The 17,641-nt window shown below is 41.8% G+C and overlaps 1 protein-coding gene across 8 annotated transcripts in view; it reads right to left on the reverse strand.

The window, feature by feature from the left end:
* The window catches only part of LOC306814823 (PH and SEC7 domain-containing protein 3-like), a 114,897-nt gene that overhangs the window by 12,484 nt on the left and 84,772 nt on the right, over window positions 1-17,641 (reverse strand). For all 8 annotated transcript variants that reach the window (XM_079331270.1, XM_079331268.1, XM_079331267.1 and 5 more), the window contains 5 exons: window positions 15,652-15,845; window positions 13,165-13,235; window positions 7,217-7,374; window positions 6,220-6,364; window positions 3,041-3,184 (listed from right to left, as the gene is read on the reverse strand). In XM_079331270.1, coding sequence (XP_079187396.1) covers window positions 3,041-3,184; window positions 6,220-6,364; window positions 7,217-7,374; window positions 13,165-13,235; window positions 15,652-15,845 — 712 coding nt within the window. The remainder of the gene's footprint in view (window positions 1-3,040; window positions 3,185-6,219; window positions 6,365-7,216; window positions 7,375-13,164; window positions 13,236-15,651; window positions 15,846-17,641) is intronic.

Consider the following 17,641-nt stretch of genomic DNA (forward strand, 5'->3'; position numbering starts at 1 on the left):
TGGCGCTGTGATCCCAGGGGAACCTGCTCAAGGGTTCACTCTCTGGGTGAAGAAAAACCTGTCTCTCTGCAGGGCCTCCTTGCCTTCAAGGGAGTCAACAGCTTCTCCCACTTCTGTAACATCTGCAAACTTGCTTCATATCCCTTCCAGTTCTGTGTCCGAGTCACTTATGAAGATGTTGAAGAGCACAGGGCTGAGGATGAAGCCCTGTGGAGCCCCACCAGTGACAGGTCCCCATACTGATGTCATTGTAACCCTTTGTGCCTGACACGAGCCAGCTGCTCACCCATCACATCATGTGTTTATCCAGCTGTGGGATGGACATTTTCTCCAGAAGAATTCTGTGAGAGACGGTATCAAAAACTTTACTGAAATTGAAAAAGATAGCATTAACTGGCTTCTTTTGGTCAAAAAAGTGGGTTATCCCATCATAAAAAGAAATCATGTTGGACAAGCAGGACTTTCCTCTCACGAACGTATGCCAGCTGTGATGATGGTTCCAGTGTCGTCCAGGTGTTTTCCAACACTTCCTAAAATAATTTTCTCTGTAATTTTACCAGGCACCAAAGTGATATTGACAGACCAACCGATAATTTACAGTGCCTTTTCGCCCTTCTTGAAAACTGGGAAAAATCTAGATAGTTTCCCAACCATCTGGGATCTCTCTAGACTGTTCAAATATCATTGAGAGAAGTTTTGTGATGATATCAGACAACCGATGTTTCTTGAATGAACCTCATTATTTGAGGTTCCATATATTTGAAGCCCCATATAATTGTAGGGATCCAGCTGGAACAGCTGATCCCACACAACTTCAAGGTTAACTGGGAGCTCATCATTCTTATAGTCATGGTCTTCCAGCTCAGGACATTGAGATCCCCCTGGTCTATCATCCATATTGAAGACAGAAGTAAATACTGCATTAAACACCTCTGCCTTGTCCATGTCCCTGTTTGTGAGATGACCATCCTCATCCTGTAAGAGACTGATGTTATTTCTACACTGCCTTTTGCCATTAATGGTAAAAACTTTTTTTAAAAAACTCCTTTTATTGTCCTCCACAGTTCTGGCCAGCTGCACCTCCAATTGAGATTTGGCCATATGAATTTTCTTGCTACGATGGTGAGCAGCATCCCTCTCTGTATTCCTCCCATGCCACCTGGCCTTACCTCCACTCAGCATAAACAGTACTTTTTTGCCTTGGCGTCAGAAGAAGATCCCAGTTAGCCTTCTGTCTCATCTGTTTGACTTCCAACATTTTGGAATTGCCTGCTTTCATGGCCCTTGGAATGGTGTGATAGTTCAACACGGCCTATTAAATCTGTGCTTGGTGTGAAGCTAATACAGCACTGCACAGCAGAATCTTGAATTACTATTTCTTCCACATAACTGAAGTTGCTGCCACAACTTGCCTGCTTAGATGAGCATTTCTGAAAAGCTGATCAATTATCTGAACTGCACAGCTCAAATGCTGTTTGAGACTCTCCCTAGTGAAGACAACAGCTTTTGTTTCCTGGGGCCTATACTGGCTCTGATTTGTTCTGAAGTACCTGAGGAATATCTCAAAAGATCACCCTGATTAAACTGACAGGAAACAGAAAAAACCCCACAACAATCTACTCCCCCATCAATCTTTCTATAATCATTTAACACTCCGGCCTACATTTCATCCTAACTCACCAAGCTTCTAAAAGTGATAGAAAATAAATTTTTTGTCAAGAGCCCAAAGTTCAGAAACATCTTTATCTTCCAAGTTTTATAAGACCCCCTCCAGAGAAAAAGTGTGTGGCTTACTCTGTACACCTGAGGGCTCTGTTCAAAACTAAGTGACACTGTGCCACTGATCACAACCCTTCAATCTCGATTGTTCAGCCAGACCACCTCACTGTCAATTTCCTAACCCACTTCATCAGCTTGACTACAAGCACATTAGAGGAGACAATGTCAGAATTCCTGTCAAAGTGAGGAACAAACAACTGTTCTTCCCTCATCCATCACACCTAACATCCCATTGTAAAAGACTATCATGTCAGTCAGGTTATGATTCTTCCTTCATAAAGCTATGCTGATTGACTTTGCTACAGAAAGTGAAACTCAACACAGTGGTTACAACCTTCTTTAAAATGAGTTAAGTCCAGGAGTAAAAAGAGTCCCTCTAACAGAAACTGATGGCACATGGCATAAGGCTTACTTCAGTTCTGGAGGCTTGCATTGTGTTGCCTCCAGCATCAGCTCTGGTGGTTTCATCTGTCTTATCTGCTCTTTCTCTTTTTCAGACTAGGTATTGTCCTTGCCAGGCAGTGTGTATTTAGAGTAGGATCCTTTCAGACCCACGGCAACATTGACTTGCTGTCCTGGGGGAAAAAGCTCAAAGGTACAGCCCTAACAAATACTAGACATCTGCTGGGTTGCCAATTCATTCCCACATAGTCCTAAAATGTGCCAGACACCATTACAGATAAAAGCTGTTGTCAGATATTCAAAACAATCTCCTAATGCTTCTGCCTAAGTTGCACCACTCAACCCTGTGATCTTTAATTCTACTGTTTTCCTTCTCATCCTGACATGCATCTCAGTATACATACACAAATGGCTCTGATGAGGGAGGCATGCCTATGACAATAACTTTAGCATATCTGTTCCTTCAGAACCTACCAATGGAAGACAATTACCAGGATCTACATCCCTGCAGAATGCTGTCATTCTCTAGAGACTGAGGCTCCAATACACTACGCAACACGGTTTTACAACATGAGACACTTTGCACATGAAGATCTTATAATCTCTTCAAACAGATACATCTGGAAGGACAGGAGTCTCATTTCTATCCTCCATGTTACATATTAGGAGCTAAATTCACAGTTAAGGAAGTTCTCATCAGAAAGAAGAGCCACATTCCAGATCTGCAATTGCTATGACTTATCTGTATAAAAAGAACATACTTCCTAGGGAAGTGAAAAATGCAGAACTTCAGGACTGTATCCCAAATGTAAGACTATACACACCAAAGAGTAAAAGTAATAATGTTTCCCATATGTACCTCAAACTCCAGGTAGTGGTCCTTCAGTTTGTAGTCATCTACTTCCTTGCCTTTGAGCTTCTTGTCAGGAGGATAGGAGCGATGTTCAGCAAGCTCAGTGGAGATCTGCTTCAGCTTAGCTTCATGGGACTTCAGCTGTTCATCCTTCAGAAATACATTAGGCATTTAAGTGACAGAATCTAAAATACCCAATAAGCAAAGAAAAACAAAGAGGTTCCTGTACAATAATACCTCATCGTTTCCTTTTCTTGGATTCACAAAGTCTGTCATCCCAGAGTGCTGTCACCAACAGCTCTCTCAAAGGCAAAGTGGCCAAGCTTGCAAAAAACTCAGCAGCTAGCAGATGCCACTGGGAAGGAGAGCAAACCTGTCATCCATTGCCTTGCTGTGAGCAATGGAAGCAGCTTGCTGCCGAGCAATACTGACAACATGACACTTTTGCTTTAATACATTTCTTGGTAAATTAATTGTTGTGTATGCAGACAAACCAAGGGCAGAAGGAGAGAGGCAATGAGCCTCTCAGTTCCTTCCAGGATAGAAAAGACATGGAGTCAGGGCCCCTGCTTCTACTTCTGCACTGCCAAAAGCTCTCCAGCATGTGGTTTCTATTTGTTTAGAACAATATAAGGCATTCAGAAGAGGAAGGGCTGTCCAGTTACCAAAAAGGATTTCATTTTGCTATGCTGCTACCAATTTTTAGCCCACTGTGCAGTTGGAGAAAGTGAGGAGCTGCTACTCCCACGTTTTAGGCAGTTTCCTTTATCATAATCCCAGGCCCACTCACTTCCTCCAGTCCATCTGTCAGCTAACCTTCCCTTATCTCAGAAGGTTTCCATCTCCTGCAGGATGGCCTTCTGTCCATTTCTAGGCTTGGATCTGAAATTTGAATTAGGTAAGTCCAAAACAGACACATGACCATGCAGATATTGGTGAATTAGCCAAGAGGTAGTATCCAGGTCAGCTCCTGTGTAGGCACCTCTCCTCAGAGGGGGGACCAGCTGCCAGTGTTGTCCCTCAGTGGTGTGGTTCTGAGCGCAGCCCACAGCTCAGATGAAGCCGCAAACCTAGCTCATACATGCCTGTACTGCACTGAGTCACACTGGGGACTGAGCCTCTTGGATCGCTGAGCTGGAGCTGCAGAAAACAGCAGAAAGGGGAGAAACTTCTACAGATGATGATAGCCAAGCCTCAGATAATCTTGTGTTTCAATTATTGTGCAGGAGAACTGAAGAAAGAAATGGGATAATTTGCCTCCATCTAAATATGGTAGGGCTGAAATCACTTGCTAATGGTTGCAAAAATTCTTGTTTCTGTTAGTTATTACCCTAAATGTATATGCTTTTTCATTAGTGTCCAAACACTCTTTACACTGTGCTGATTCCTACAGACATCCTGTGGTAGTGAGATCTACAGATAGACGATGGGAGGTCTTTGCGCAGCTATTAATACAGCAGTTGTCATTTCCAGGGCACCAGCTTTGGAGCTCTCGTGCGTGCTGCGCATTCTCAGGAAAAAAAAAAATACCCTAGTAAATCTTTTCTAGACTGGTTGTTCCTTTATATATAGCTTTGTCACATCCCTCTTTGGTTGGACTAACCATCTTCAACACAACCTTTATCATGTCCAGCCTCTCTTCCCTACCCATGTTGGGTCCTCACTGCACCCCAACTTCTGGCTGACCAGGAACAGACCCTTTGAAGAAGCAGTGTCCATCATGATTCATCCCACAAAACCCTAAGCATCAACTCAAGGATTTGACAATTTGTATTTTTTTTTGTCTGCCAAATGAGAAACAGCCTGCTGGCAGCTTTTCCACACTGATAGATGAAAGCAGACATGTTTCTGCTTGCCTTTGAATTTATATACTTCGAACACTTAACATTCTTCTGCTTGTCTAAAACAGCTTATCTTTTTCCATTTTTTGTGTCTCTCCTTCTTCAAGATACAAACCACAGGGCTGTGATCTACCTTTTCTCTTTCCAGATTAAATGGAACAATGAGACTAGGAAACAATGTGCTAAATGGAACAATCACACAGAACAGTAGTGAGTAAAAAAGCTTCCTTTGGTGGCTGGGAATAAATTATAGAAGCTCTATACTGTATTTTTTAAAAGGTATGCATGAGTAAAAAGAAAAACCAGGATGAGACAAGTTAGTATTATTTTTTACATAACATGCTTTAAAATTTAACCCAGAACAGAAGATGGTAAATCAGTCGCCACATTGTAAGAAGAAAGGCCACTGTCATGGAGAGAGAAAAAGCAGGGACAATCTAAAAAAACCCACACCCTTAAAGAAACACAGATTTTGAGACAGTGGTTTCTAAGGATAGTTGCTACGCTTTGAAGATGGTAAAAAATAGCCCAACAAATGCATTTAAGAAGCTATCCAGCATGGGCACATCACTTTAAAAACTACGGGAAGATGTCATGAAGTATAACCTCTGTCACTCTGTCTATCTGATCAACACAATCAGTATCGTGTTCCTGCCAATGTAAGAGGAATTCCAGACAGGAATTGCATCTTCCAAAGTACGAAAAGCTATGGGCACAATCATCTGACACAGCCAGTCTGAGATAAGCAGAAATACATGTGTTCATGCAAGTAGCAGTAGAGCTGTGAAACTCCCTGCCATGGGATGCTAAAAGCTTGTGTGATTACAAGAGAGACTGAAAACATTCATGTAAGACACAGTCTATAAATATATATTATACAGGAAATCCCTGAGCAGATAAATGGAGAAAATCTGGAAAATCTAATGGGAGAAATATAATTGATACTTATCTGATGCATCAGCTTTCACCTTTCATCAATTCAATAAGACAAAGACCTGGAGTATGTCTACTTCTTCTGAAATGACTGGCTTTCATAAACATTCAAATTCAAAACCCCATCAATCAGTATTTGAAATGTCCTCTGCAGGGCCACAAGCACAAGAAGAAAATTCTTTATCTGGTACTATTTTCTTCAAAAACATAAACCAATTCTATTTGAGTCTGTTCCTTTTCTCCCCCTACTTCAAATCTTGCATGAGGAAATGAGCAGAGACTTACCTATGCAAGCATTCTTCTCCCAGCACTGATAGTGGCAACAGTTATAAAACAGTGACAAAGACCACCACCCAGTCTCCAGCCAGAGAGAAATCATTATCACCTACCCTCTACATAAAAATGTCTCACCTGAGATAGCTTTGTTGTGGTGGCTGGCAGGAGTGGGCGACTGAACTTCTTCTGAGAGCCAATGGCTGCTGGAAATGGTGGTGCAGAGAAGACAGCAGCCACACAGTTAATCTTGTTGATCCAGGTCTGCATTTCTTCTTGGCTCCTGGGGAAGCAACACATATTAAGCAATTGACTCAGCCTTTTATACCTCTTTTCATCCTTTCTATAGCATTTTACAAGTCAGAATAACCAGAACTGGACAAGTCTTAAGAGTTTGCTGTCTTCCTGCCTATGTTTGTAAGCGGTCAGTGCTAAGTAACTCAGTCACAGACTGGCTTGTGAGGTCCATACCTCACCCTTGCACATATCTTTTCCTAATCCAATCCAAGTAACACAGGTGACAGGGCCAACTAATGCCCTGATTCAGACATATGTTCTAAGGTCTTGGTTGTGCCAGACACCACAGATCTCTAGGAGGTTTCATCTCAGAATGGATCTACTGGATCTCAGTAGAAAATGGCTCAGAAGCAAAAGGCAGGTCATCTGTTCTGTCTGGATATCATAGCATGAAAAACTTAATCAAATCATTCTTGTATTAAGTAGTAACTTTGGTACTAACCACAGCATATCTTCTAGAAAGACATCTGGCTAGGACCTGATGACATCAGGAGACAGACAATCCAAGACTGTCTTTGGTCATTTGCTTCAATGATTAATCACCCTGACTGTTACAAGTTTGTGCCTTTTTTCTAAATTGAATTTCCTGGAGCTTCAGCTTCTAGCTGCTGCGTCTTGTTATACCTCTCTCAGCTAGATTAAAAAGCCTCTTAAAACCGGATGTTTCTTTCTTATGCACTACTTGTACACCCTAATCACATCACTACTTAATCTTATTTCTGATCAAATAAACAGATTGAACCTCTTAAGCCTCTGTTTTAACCTGTCCAGGAAGGAATTTACCCCTCCTTCAGCAGTGCTTTCTTTCCTCAATGAGTGGCATGAGGAGAGCACTTACTGGGCTTGGAAAAGCAGGACTCTCCAATCTGCTGTCTTAAGCTTGAGGACATTGGGTTTCTTCTCATAGTCTGTTGCCTTGGATGCCAGTGCATGGTGCACACTAACTGCATTCTTCAGATCTTCCTCCGACAAAGCCTTTTCTGGCTTATATTCATCCTGAAGGAGATAGCAGAGGGAAGACAGCATTTTATTTCTGTGTGTACTATTCCTTTTTCCTTGGCATAGGGAAAAACCTTGTTCCAGAGTTCAGAAATAGTAAAAAAGTATATGAACTAAGTGCAACTTGACTTGCACACTTGTGGATTCCACTACCTTTAACACGTTTCCTTTCCCTTTCTTTCTCTGTTTGGATGTCTTTCCAATGGAGACAAGTAGTTCCACTATCTGCTTGACAGGAAGAGATGTAAGCAAAAAGTATTTGACTATGACAACAGCTGTGGATTATTTGTCTTAATTTCAAGAATCCTTCATAATCAGCTGCCCACCTCCACTGCTCAGCTACTTGCATACTCAGCCTATTTTTTGTCAACAAAATACCTTTGTAGGTGGCCCCAGGCAAGCCCTCACACACTGCAAAAGCCTCATTACCAATGTCCACAAAGCAAATTACAGCAAACTCCCTTAAATCTCTCTGATGAGGGTCTACGAACGGCAAGAACAGCTCTATCTGGGTTTCTGACCAATAACAGTACCACATCAGATGAAAAAACCAGGGACTCTTGTTTTGCAAGCATCAGCCTGGAAGCAGGATCTCCTGAGTGACAGAAGCTGGACAAAGGCATAATGTAGCCACAAGTTCCATCCAAAGTCCACATGACTATAAATGGCTTCGGAAAGCCAGGAGCTTTCTGAAAGAAAAGTGATTTGCCATTAAGGTTGCATCACTGTTACTGAAGGGCAGGCCAAAGTAGTCTGTAACTGACTCCATTCCTTCCCCCTTACTGCATTAGAGAAATCAGTCTCACCTGGAATATCCACCAATTGTGAGAGCTGCAAAGCAGTAAAATAACTCCCTGCAGGCATGGTAACTAGGAGGAAACAGTGCAGGACACAGAGTGTGTGTGGGGATAGCACTAGCTTCAACATCCAGGGAGGCACCCACCTGAGAAAAGAGCTGGTTAATGTGCATGAATTCATTAACAGAACTTCTCTGGCAGAACGCCAAATAGGATTGCAGCCAGAGACATCTACACCACTGGCAAAGGTACCTGTGCTTTCTGCCAGGCTGGGCTGGGGCTCTCTGGGTTGAGTTTCAGTGGATGGGGAGCCACCAGCTGCAGTGACCACCTCTCGGAAGGTGGGAGAAAACATCTTCCTCCTCTGCCATATCTCGTCCTTTCTGATGGAGGTTCTGCTAGTGCAGGCCCAAAATCTGCTATACTGCTGCTTAACCTGAGAAGAGGCAGCTACCCAGCAGTCCTGCCACACCATCACATCCATCTGGAGCTAGGTAAGGGCACAGCCAACCATGGGTCTGGCAGGCCCTGCAGAAAGGCACAGATTACTGCACAAGGGACCAAAGGGCAGCCTCCAACCTAGACTGTGACATAAGGGGTTTTCAAGGGCAGGCAGTGAGCAAAGCCAAATGTCCTTCCTCTCTCATAATTCAAGACTCAATAAGATTTAGAGGCATCCATCTATCTTGAAGGATTTTGTCTATGTCCACTAAGGGCATTCTTTAAACTTTCTTCCAGGAAGTCTGGAACACTCTGTCTTGAAGATGGAGGAGGCAAGGCCTCCTTTAAGGGTCAAAGCGCCTTCCTTTAAGGGTCCACAAGCTGATTTATTGGTTGTAGTTTTGGGGAAAATGACTGGCTCCATAGCCTAGGAAGACTGGGAAAACCTCAGAGCCAGGAAATTAACTTAGACAGGCTTCAGACACAGGATACTCTATCTTGCCTAGAGACAGTGTCAGCTATCACTTAGCTTGTTGTCTCCTAGCTTCCTCTGTGAGTTGCATCCGATGTCCACAACCTGTTCTGGTGACTAAACCTGTTTCAGAAGAAGTCCACATTTGGGCAGTCCCAGAAAAAGCCCTAGCTGATAACCTCTCCTTTCTAACAGAAAGCATTCATGGCAATCCTTGCTAATCCCACCAGAACAGTTGGCAGCAATCTACCTTGACAGCTGGGGCTCTGCTAGCTTCTCCAAAGGCATTGATCAGCATACCGGAAATGTCTCCACATAGTTTGCCAGCCTTGGAGAAAGCTGTAAGGACAAGAATGTGCTGCCAAAATTCCTTATCCAAGGCCTTTAACTCTTTTTGACTGGTAGGGAATGCTAGTGAATCCATTTTCGCCTAAGCCATCAAGGACAGCATGTGCTATGCTGTGCTGGTGTCAGTGTGCAGGCTGAGCTGAAATGGAAGGCAGTTCTCTAAAGTTAGACCTAGACAGTGGCAAGAAATATGTATGGAGCCAGAAAGGAACTGTGATCTGTCTATCAGCTGAGGGCTGATGTGCGTGCTGCATACAATGCAATGGCATATCAAATACATCTTTCTCAAACTTCTGGAGAATTACTTTCCCACATCCTGATGACCCAGAGCCAGCATAGTTCTAAATACATTTTTGGTAAGCCAGAGAATGACATATGTCTTTTCTTATCAGTCACTGTACCATGGATGGATATCTCCATGCAGCTGCATGTGATGGCTGCAAAAATTCTCTGTCAGAAAGTCTCACCACCAAACACTCTACATCAGTCAGGCCTTTCTCTATTTTTTTTTTTTCATTTTTAGCAGAGGAAATTTGAGAAAATTTATATTAAAATACCCAAAGCATGCAAGATTATAAAGCACCACATCAAAGAGCAAAGATGTTGCAAACCTCACAGAAGAGTCCAAACAAAAACATGAAGGTTTGTGTCCTGCACTGTTTGCCCAGAAGCAATTTCTGGCAAGGAAGCGAGGTCAGCCTTATGTTCTCTGCTTATAAGCTTCTCTTGTGTATGCACATCACATCCCATGTCAGTCTAGTGAACAGACATTCTGTCAAGCTCCTACTTTGCAATTTCCTCTTGCTATGAAGAGAGGGCAGGAAATTAACCTTGGCCTGAGGATGCCCAGAGACACAGCCAACATCCCAAACATGTCAAACTTCTTATTTTATATAATACTGTGCAGGCATGTTTAGTTGGCTAATTGTGAACATTTCCACTGAGCTCCTCCGGTGCTCTCTGTGCTCACTAATTCAGAAACCATCTCTCCTAAATCACTTATTTAAGAACAAAACAATATGCACCACAGGGAATTCCAATGGGAAAAAAAACCAGGTGGGCAGGAAGACTAGGCTGCCCAGAAGAAGCCCTCAGAAAATTTCAGGTGGCCACCATTTACGAAACACTCCCATACATGGACTTTGACAGCAAAAAACCAGAAGAACAGGAATGCAAACAGAGTGACAGAAGAATTGGAATCACACTGCCCACTGGGGGAATCACAGCTGCTATGAAAAATTAATATTTATTTTACAATACTATCTCGAGGGAACAGTTGAGTTGCAGATGAACACAGAAAGCAACACTGCAGAGGTTTGTGCATGTGTTTGTGTGTAGACAGACCTATACAGTGAGATTTCTCTTTATTCTGATGAATAGCACTCAGTGCAACAAAATCACCATCACAGATGTCATCTCCACAGACATATAGAGAATGAGAGAGAGAGGATATGCATGTGAATGTTGCCCTACTGCACTCTATAATCAGGAGAGAAGGTAAACTGAGGCAAGGTAATCCTTTGATTAGAACTATTGCAAGAACTACTGCAAGAATTATGCACTTGCAAAGAAATCAAGTTGTTCTAAAATGCTTCATTACTTTCTAAAATTACGATAATTTCAGTGCCTAGTATACTACAGAAGGAGCTCAGAAGCAGCTCAGCAACCTTTACTATAACTATTTAGCCTAGCTGTGTATTTTAAACTCTGGAACCTTTATCTTCTACAATACTGAATCCCCAATAGAGTAAAATGTATTTGAGTGCTAAAAGAAAGCCCTGGTGGACCTTCTGAAGCTGAAATCATAGGCTTTTTCACAGCTGCAGCATGTGGCTGAGCAGGGGCCAGAGGCACCCTGGGAAGGCTCACAGCCCTGTCACTCTTGGAATGAGTTACTTCTCATCACACCTTTCCCTCAATCTCTCACGAAAGCAAAAGTCTTGCCTGTCAGTGAGCTACAGTAAGATGGCTTCAGTGCAATGGGTGGCTCCCATGAAAATGGGAAAAAGCAGCTTTGCAGAGTACTGCCCTGTAATCACTGAATTCAAGTGCGCTGACAAGTGCAAAATACACAAATAAGAACAAGAATTCCAACAATGCATTTCATTCTGCAAAGATGCAGTCATATGTGAAATTACTCCCTGATCCTGAAAGCATGGAGGGTAACGAAGAGGAGGGCAGCATTCCATTGAAAAATTGCATGCTACATCAGCATCTCTCCATTCTGTTAAACAGAAAGCATTTAAAATAATATGTCAGCAATACTCATAAAAATATTTAATTAAGGTGCAAAAATAGACAGTATTCTCAATTCTTTCCTTTCAATATCAAACAAGAAATTAATTAATTTATTGCACAAATTAATTGTAGTACAAAAAAGGAGCCTTCTTATTTTTCAGAGAACCATGCAATCTTTTTCAGGAGAATATTAAAGATTACTTATCTCAGAAACTGAAGCAGATTAATCCACTTCGGTCAGCAAAGATCAAGTTCAAGCCTGCTATGAAGGCATTTTAGTAAAACTTCAACTTGCTCCCAACAAAAGGCTTTGGTATTCAGCAGACTTGGTTCTAGTCCCTTGCACTGGCTCTGAGCACATCACATCCAAGTTTCAGCCCAAATCTTCTATCCTGACTGTTTCCTCTGTTTCAGAATTTCAGTACCCCCAAAAAAGATACAGTGTCCCAAGCATTCACCTTGTAAACCTCATGCTAATAACCTGATCCAATCACTCTTTCTTCTCAAGAGGTTATGCAGGTTGGCTCCAATGAAACCAACAACTTCAGAAAGATACAGCAAGTGGGAAGGAAATGCAGTATGTATTTGCACTCCTGATTGCCACAAAAGTATCAGTTTTAGAGTGAAAATGTAAAACAGCTTTCAAAGAAGCATACCACTGCAATATAGGGCAGTCTGGACAAGGAGTTATCTATTCCATGAATATTTCATCTATATTAGAGGGCAAAAAGCCTTAACAACCTACTTAGCTGCTGCCATTTATTTGATTTTGACAAAATCAAGTAAGTTCTCACTCACATGTTGCATTTTATGTTCTAACAGTATAGTCAAAACTGTACTATAATTTATTTAAGCTTGCAACAAAAGGTTTGAAGGGTTTCATCTGACATTTTTTTTAGATATCTTGCCGTCAGGAAGCACATTTTGTTAGAAACCAGTCTCTTCTTGCTTTGTGGAATAAAGTATCCTTTTATCCTTCAATTTTGCAAAGGAACGGAAGCTGCAGATTCCTACTAAGGCCAAGCTGTTGTTCAATTGTTCTGCAGCTGTTCTTGCAGGCACTGCAGAAAAGTGTACTATGAAAAGGTGGGAAAGGAGGACAGCTTTACAGAAGGAGAAGTCATACGTACGAAATGCAAAGCTAAAAGCAGCCGAGAGGAATGCAGGCACGACACAGAGAGATGATGCTGACTTTGCTGGTGAAGCTGGCTATATTTTTCAGCCATGTGAGACACCAGTGGCATACACTGGAACTTACAGGGTGCACATGTGGATGCAGGCATTGGAACAGAATTTGAAATTGTGCAGAGGGAGAGGGTGTCAGTAAAAGATTCATGCCTGAATGTGTGTGTTAATAGGGTGGGGGTAGGGAGATCAGCTGTGCTGTGCATCAGAGGGAAGGAAGCCTGGAGGTGCGCTGAGAGAGTGGAGAGGATGCATGCTGCTTTATTCCTCTTTAATTAGTTTTCAAAATACAGCGATTTCCCCTACCTTCTGCAAGTACAGGACAGTTCCCTTCAGCACTGCATAAAAGGTTTTCCAGCCTCGTTTTCCCCGGGGAGCTGTAAAGAAAACAAATGAAAACCCATTTAACTCCGATATATTTTTACACTCTGTCTAGGCTACAGGAGAGCTACATTACTCCTGTGTTAAACCTCCTTCATACTATCTTTTTCAAAGCACCATGCAACTTAGCACAGTACCTGCTGTGAGACAGTAATACAACAACCCTGATGACAGCCCTGGACTGGATCAGAATGTAACAGCAGCAATGCAGAAAGCAGGCCACAGAGATCCAGTCTTTGTGCTCTTGAAGACAGGCAGACACTGCCCCTACACAACTACATCTGAGCTCTGCACCACGGCAATTTTTGGAAAGAAACAGTCTTTCTGCATGCCACAGTAGGCTGGCAGGCACTACTCAGAAACAGTGGGATACCACTCAGAAAGCAGTGTCTCACATAGCATCCTTCCCATTTACTGCTGCTGCACCCCCAAACTGACACTGAGAAAGCAGAAGGGTGCCAACCAAAATCATATGTAAAATACCCAACCACACAAGAAAGCCAAAGTCAGTTAGAGGTTGAAGAACATATCTAGCAGACATATAGACAACATATCTAGCCCACAAATTCCTAGAGACAAGGAGTGGGTGGGGGAGGGAAGGGGGAAGTAAATTAAGCATGAAGGCTGAAGGATCCAGTCTGAAATTCAGGTGTGACAGAGGAAGAGAATTAGGCACACGCTGTACAGTCACAGCAACAGAGACCAGAAGGCTGCATCTAAGCTCACTCCCCACCAAGTGCACACCACTGACCATTATCCATATAGTGTATCACTGATGCTATACTGAAATTAATACGCATACAACTGAAGCATCAGAAAGGCATCCCATTCTGAAGTCAGAAAGCGAAGATGAAGAGGTTACAAGTCACTCATCCCAGAGGTTAATCATTCTCATCTTGCATGACAAGCCTTACCTCTTATTGGCATTTGCTCAGTTCAGTTTCCAGTCACTGGCCCCTGTTACATCCTTCTCTTTCAAGTATCTAAGTGCTTTAGCCCTCAGAACTTGGTTCCCAAGAAAATACAGATGTGCACTCTAGCACATCACTTCATTAGAAATCCCACACGAGCTAATCTCTGCCCTGCACAAACTCCATTAGGAAATGAAATACAAAAAGGTTCTAACAAACAAACAAATAAAAAGAAAAAAGTTTTGCTTTATTTACACCTGAAAAGCTAGAATGCAACTTTTTAAAGAAAGACTGACCTTCAAATTGTACAGGAATTTCTGAAAACATGACCTTAATTATATCAATCATAAAGGAGTTACCTCCAGAATGCCAGTGTCCAGTGTGCTCAATAATGAGCAATTCTGGTATTTATAATAAAATAAATAATTTAATAAAGGCAATTAAATACAATTACTTATTAAGGTTGAATAAGAAGATGTTTAGTAAGGACGAGTCTATTTAGTGTATCCAGTCATCACAGAGAATTACGTCAGCTTGATTTTGACACCTCTGTCTGGATCCAGCTGCCCAGCTGTCAGCTTCCATCTTGAAAATACTGACCTCCAACTGTACCTTCTAAAACAGACTAGCAAAACATGTGAATATCAGAGACCTTAGCCCAGCTAGGAGAGACTGGCTGTTACCGGAATCCCATTATGAAGCCAGACTTTGTCTTTGGGATTTAGCCCAGCAATGTGAACCATAAATAGGCAATCATCAACACTGACTGAGGAAAAAGCAGATGTTCTCACTAAACTCAGCTTTTCCCAAGATCTGTAGCAACAAATGAAGAATAGCCAAACAACAAAACACACACAGGTGCATCAGAGGCCCTTGATAATTAGTGCATCACAAACAGAAGTAGGACAAGAAGGGAAGAAGATAATTAAAGTAAGTAAGAGACGCAGCAGGATTATTAGAAGAAAGGGGCAGGAAGGAAATGCATAGTAAAAAGCAGGCTGGTTCCAAAAGCTGCTGCCCTTCATTGGATATGTGACCCAAGGCTGCGAAAGTAGGAAAGGGAACAGCATCTTCCAAAGAACAGCCTTTCTTTAAAGACAGAGCCACAGGAGAGGGCAGATTTGGAACAATTTGGCATCACATAAGGAAAGGAGAATTATCAAATTACTGCAGAGCAGCTACTGTATTTCACTTGAAATTGTTTTCTATTCTGTAAATCATTGTATTAATTTTCTTTTAGCACAAAAAACCACATTACTTTGCTGCATTACATTACTTCTTATACTCATGTATTAGAACTGCTGCAAATAGGACTGAACATTGTGAATTCTGACCTAACAGTAAAAGTTAGAGATAATCCAATTGTTGTGTTGCCCGATATTGCTGCTATTTCCCCTAATGAAGAGCTCTATTCACCTTGAGAAGTACATGGGCTCATTGGTAAGTGGCATTGTGAAGACGGAACAAGAAAATAACACATTAGGATTGAAAAATTACTCACTTTTCTTTCCATCCATATCTGCATGGATTTTCCGAGCCAGAAACCCAGTTTTATACACGGCAGCATTGGGATCATGAGGGATGTCCAGGAATGGGTTATTTGAATTGCCAATTCGACTGACAGCCTTTGTCTGGTTCCCATTATCCTTTTCATCTGTACCATCCAAGTGAGATTTTTTTTTCTCTTCTTCATCCCTTAAAAAGTAGAGAAAATCATGCATGAAGGATGGACTGACCAGCAGTTTCATTTCAGCAATTTTTGAACACTCCTTGTCAAAGCATGCCTCTCTCTTTATAGGGGGCCATATTTCCATAGGGAAACCTAGAAATATATCAAAATATAGACATATCATAGCAAAACTTCACCTACTTCACCAGCACAGGACACCAATTTTCAATAAAGCCCAAGTTTCCATTATTATCTCATAAGACATCAAGAGTGTTCTGTGTCCTCCAGCTTTGCCAGTTTTTTAATTCCATATATTTGAGTGCTAAAAAGGGAAATATTTGTCTGCTGGTTTCAGCTGAAAAATCCCCAATTTCTTCATGAGTTCACATGTACATGAAAAGAATTAGAATACTATTATAGATCACTGTGATTTACCCCTTAACTTAGCATATGAAACACAGAATCTACCTATTTTTCTTTATTTTCCTCTACAAACCAGCATAAAATTAGTAATTTAAAAATAAAAACTACACAAAGTGAATTACATTATCTTTACTTTGGAAACAAAGTACTGCTCAAAATGTTACTTATTAGAGTAATGTACTCCACATAGTTCTTGGGGACAACAAAGCAAGTCATAAATATTGCCTGACTAATAAATACCTTTTCACTTGTCAAAGGCAAAGGCTAAAAAGGACTATGCAACCTAGAAAATAAAGGGTTATCCATCACAGGAGCAGGATAACAGTTTTTAGAGAACAGGCCAGATTACAGAGCAGCCTTCATCCTTTGAAGTCCGCATACATTCATTTCTGGTGACTAGGAAAGGTATGTCAGGGAGTATGAAGGCTGTCATGGTAGCAACACCCCCTCACACCAGCATCTGATTTTTTAAAAAATTATCACCTGATGGATAATAGTGCCAACCCATTGGGGGCGCACCTCAAGTTGCTGCATCTCACTGGACCCAGATGACCAGCAGAGAGAGCAAGCTCAGGCAGATCTTCCAAACACATGTATACATTCAAAGGCATGCATTTTATGAGGATTAGCAAGGCATATATCAATCCAGAAGCTCCTTCAGGGATACACTGTTGTCCTCCAAGAACCGCAGGCTACAGCAACAAACCTATCTTATCCTCAGGTATGCTGCAAAGGAAGCTCATTATCACTCTCTACAACTACCCAACAGGAGGCTGTGGCCAGGTGAGGGCTGGCCTTTTTGCCCAGGCAACCAGTGACAGAATGAGAGGACATAGCCTCAAGCTGTGCCAGGGGAGGTTCAGGTGGACTCAGGAGAAATTTCATCTCTGAAGGGTGGTTAAGCATTAGAACAAACTTCTCAAGGAGATGGTGGAGTCACCACCCTGCAGCTGTTCAAGAAACAAATGGATTTGGTACTTGTTGCTATGGTCTAGTTGAAAAGGTGATGTTGTAACGTGTCAGAAGGGAAAGGTTCCTTGATGATCCTGGACATCATTTCCAAACTAGATGATTCCAAACAAAACGATTCTATGATTCTACAAAATAGTCTTTGGGGGAATAACGTAATCTAAGGAGGTAAAATGATAAGAGACTGGTTTGACAACAAGGAAACAAATCCAGAAACATGCTGGCTGTATCAGTGCACTCTGCAGTAGCAGGGGATGTTCCCAAGCATTTGACTTTGATAACTTCACATAAATTATAGAACTATAGCTAAGGAGGTGAACCATATCTTCATGACATTATCTTGCAAGGTCCCCTAATTAAGAGGAACGAAACTTTTTACTTTTTTTTTTACTTGAAGACCTGATTCTTGTAAGGAAGAACAGTCCTTGCA

The sequence above is a fragment of the Erithacus rubecula genome (assembly GCF_903797595.1).
Source record: "Erithacus rubecula genome assembly, contig: SUPER_Z_unloc_2, whole genome shotgun sequence".
In the NCBI taxonomy this organism is placed as follows: domain Eukaryota; kingdom Metazoa; phylum Chordata; class Aves; order Passeriformes; family Muscicapidae; genus Erithacus; species Erithacus rubecula.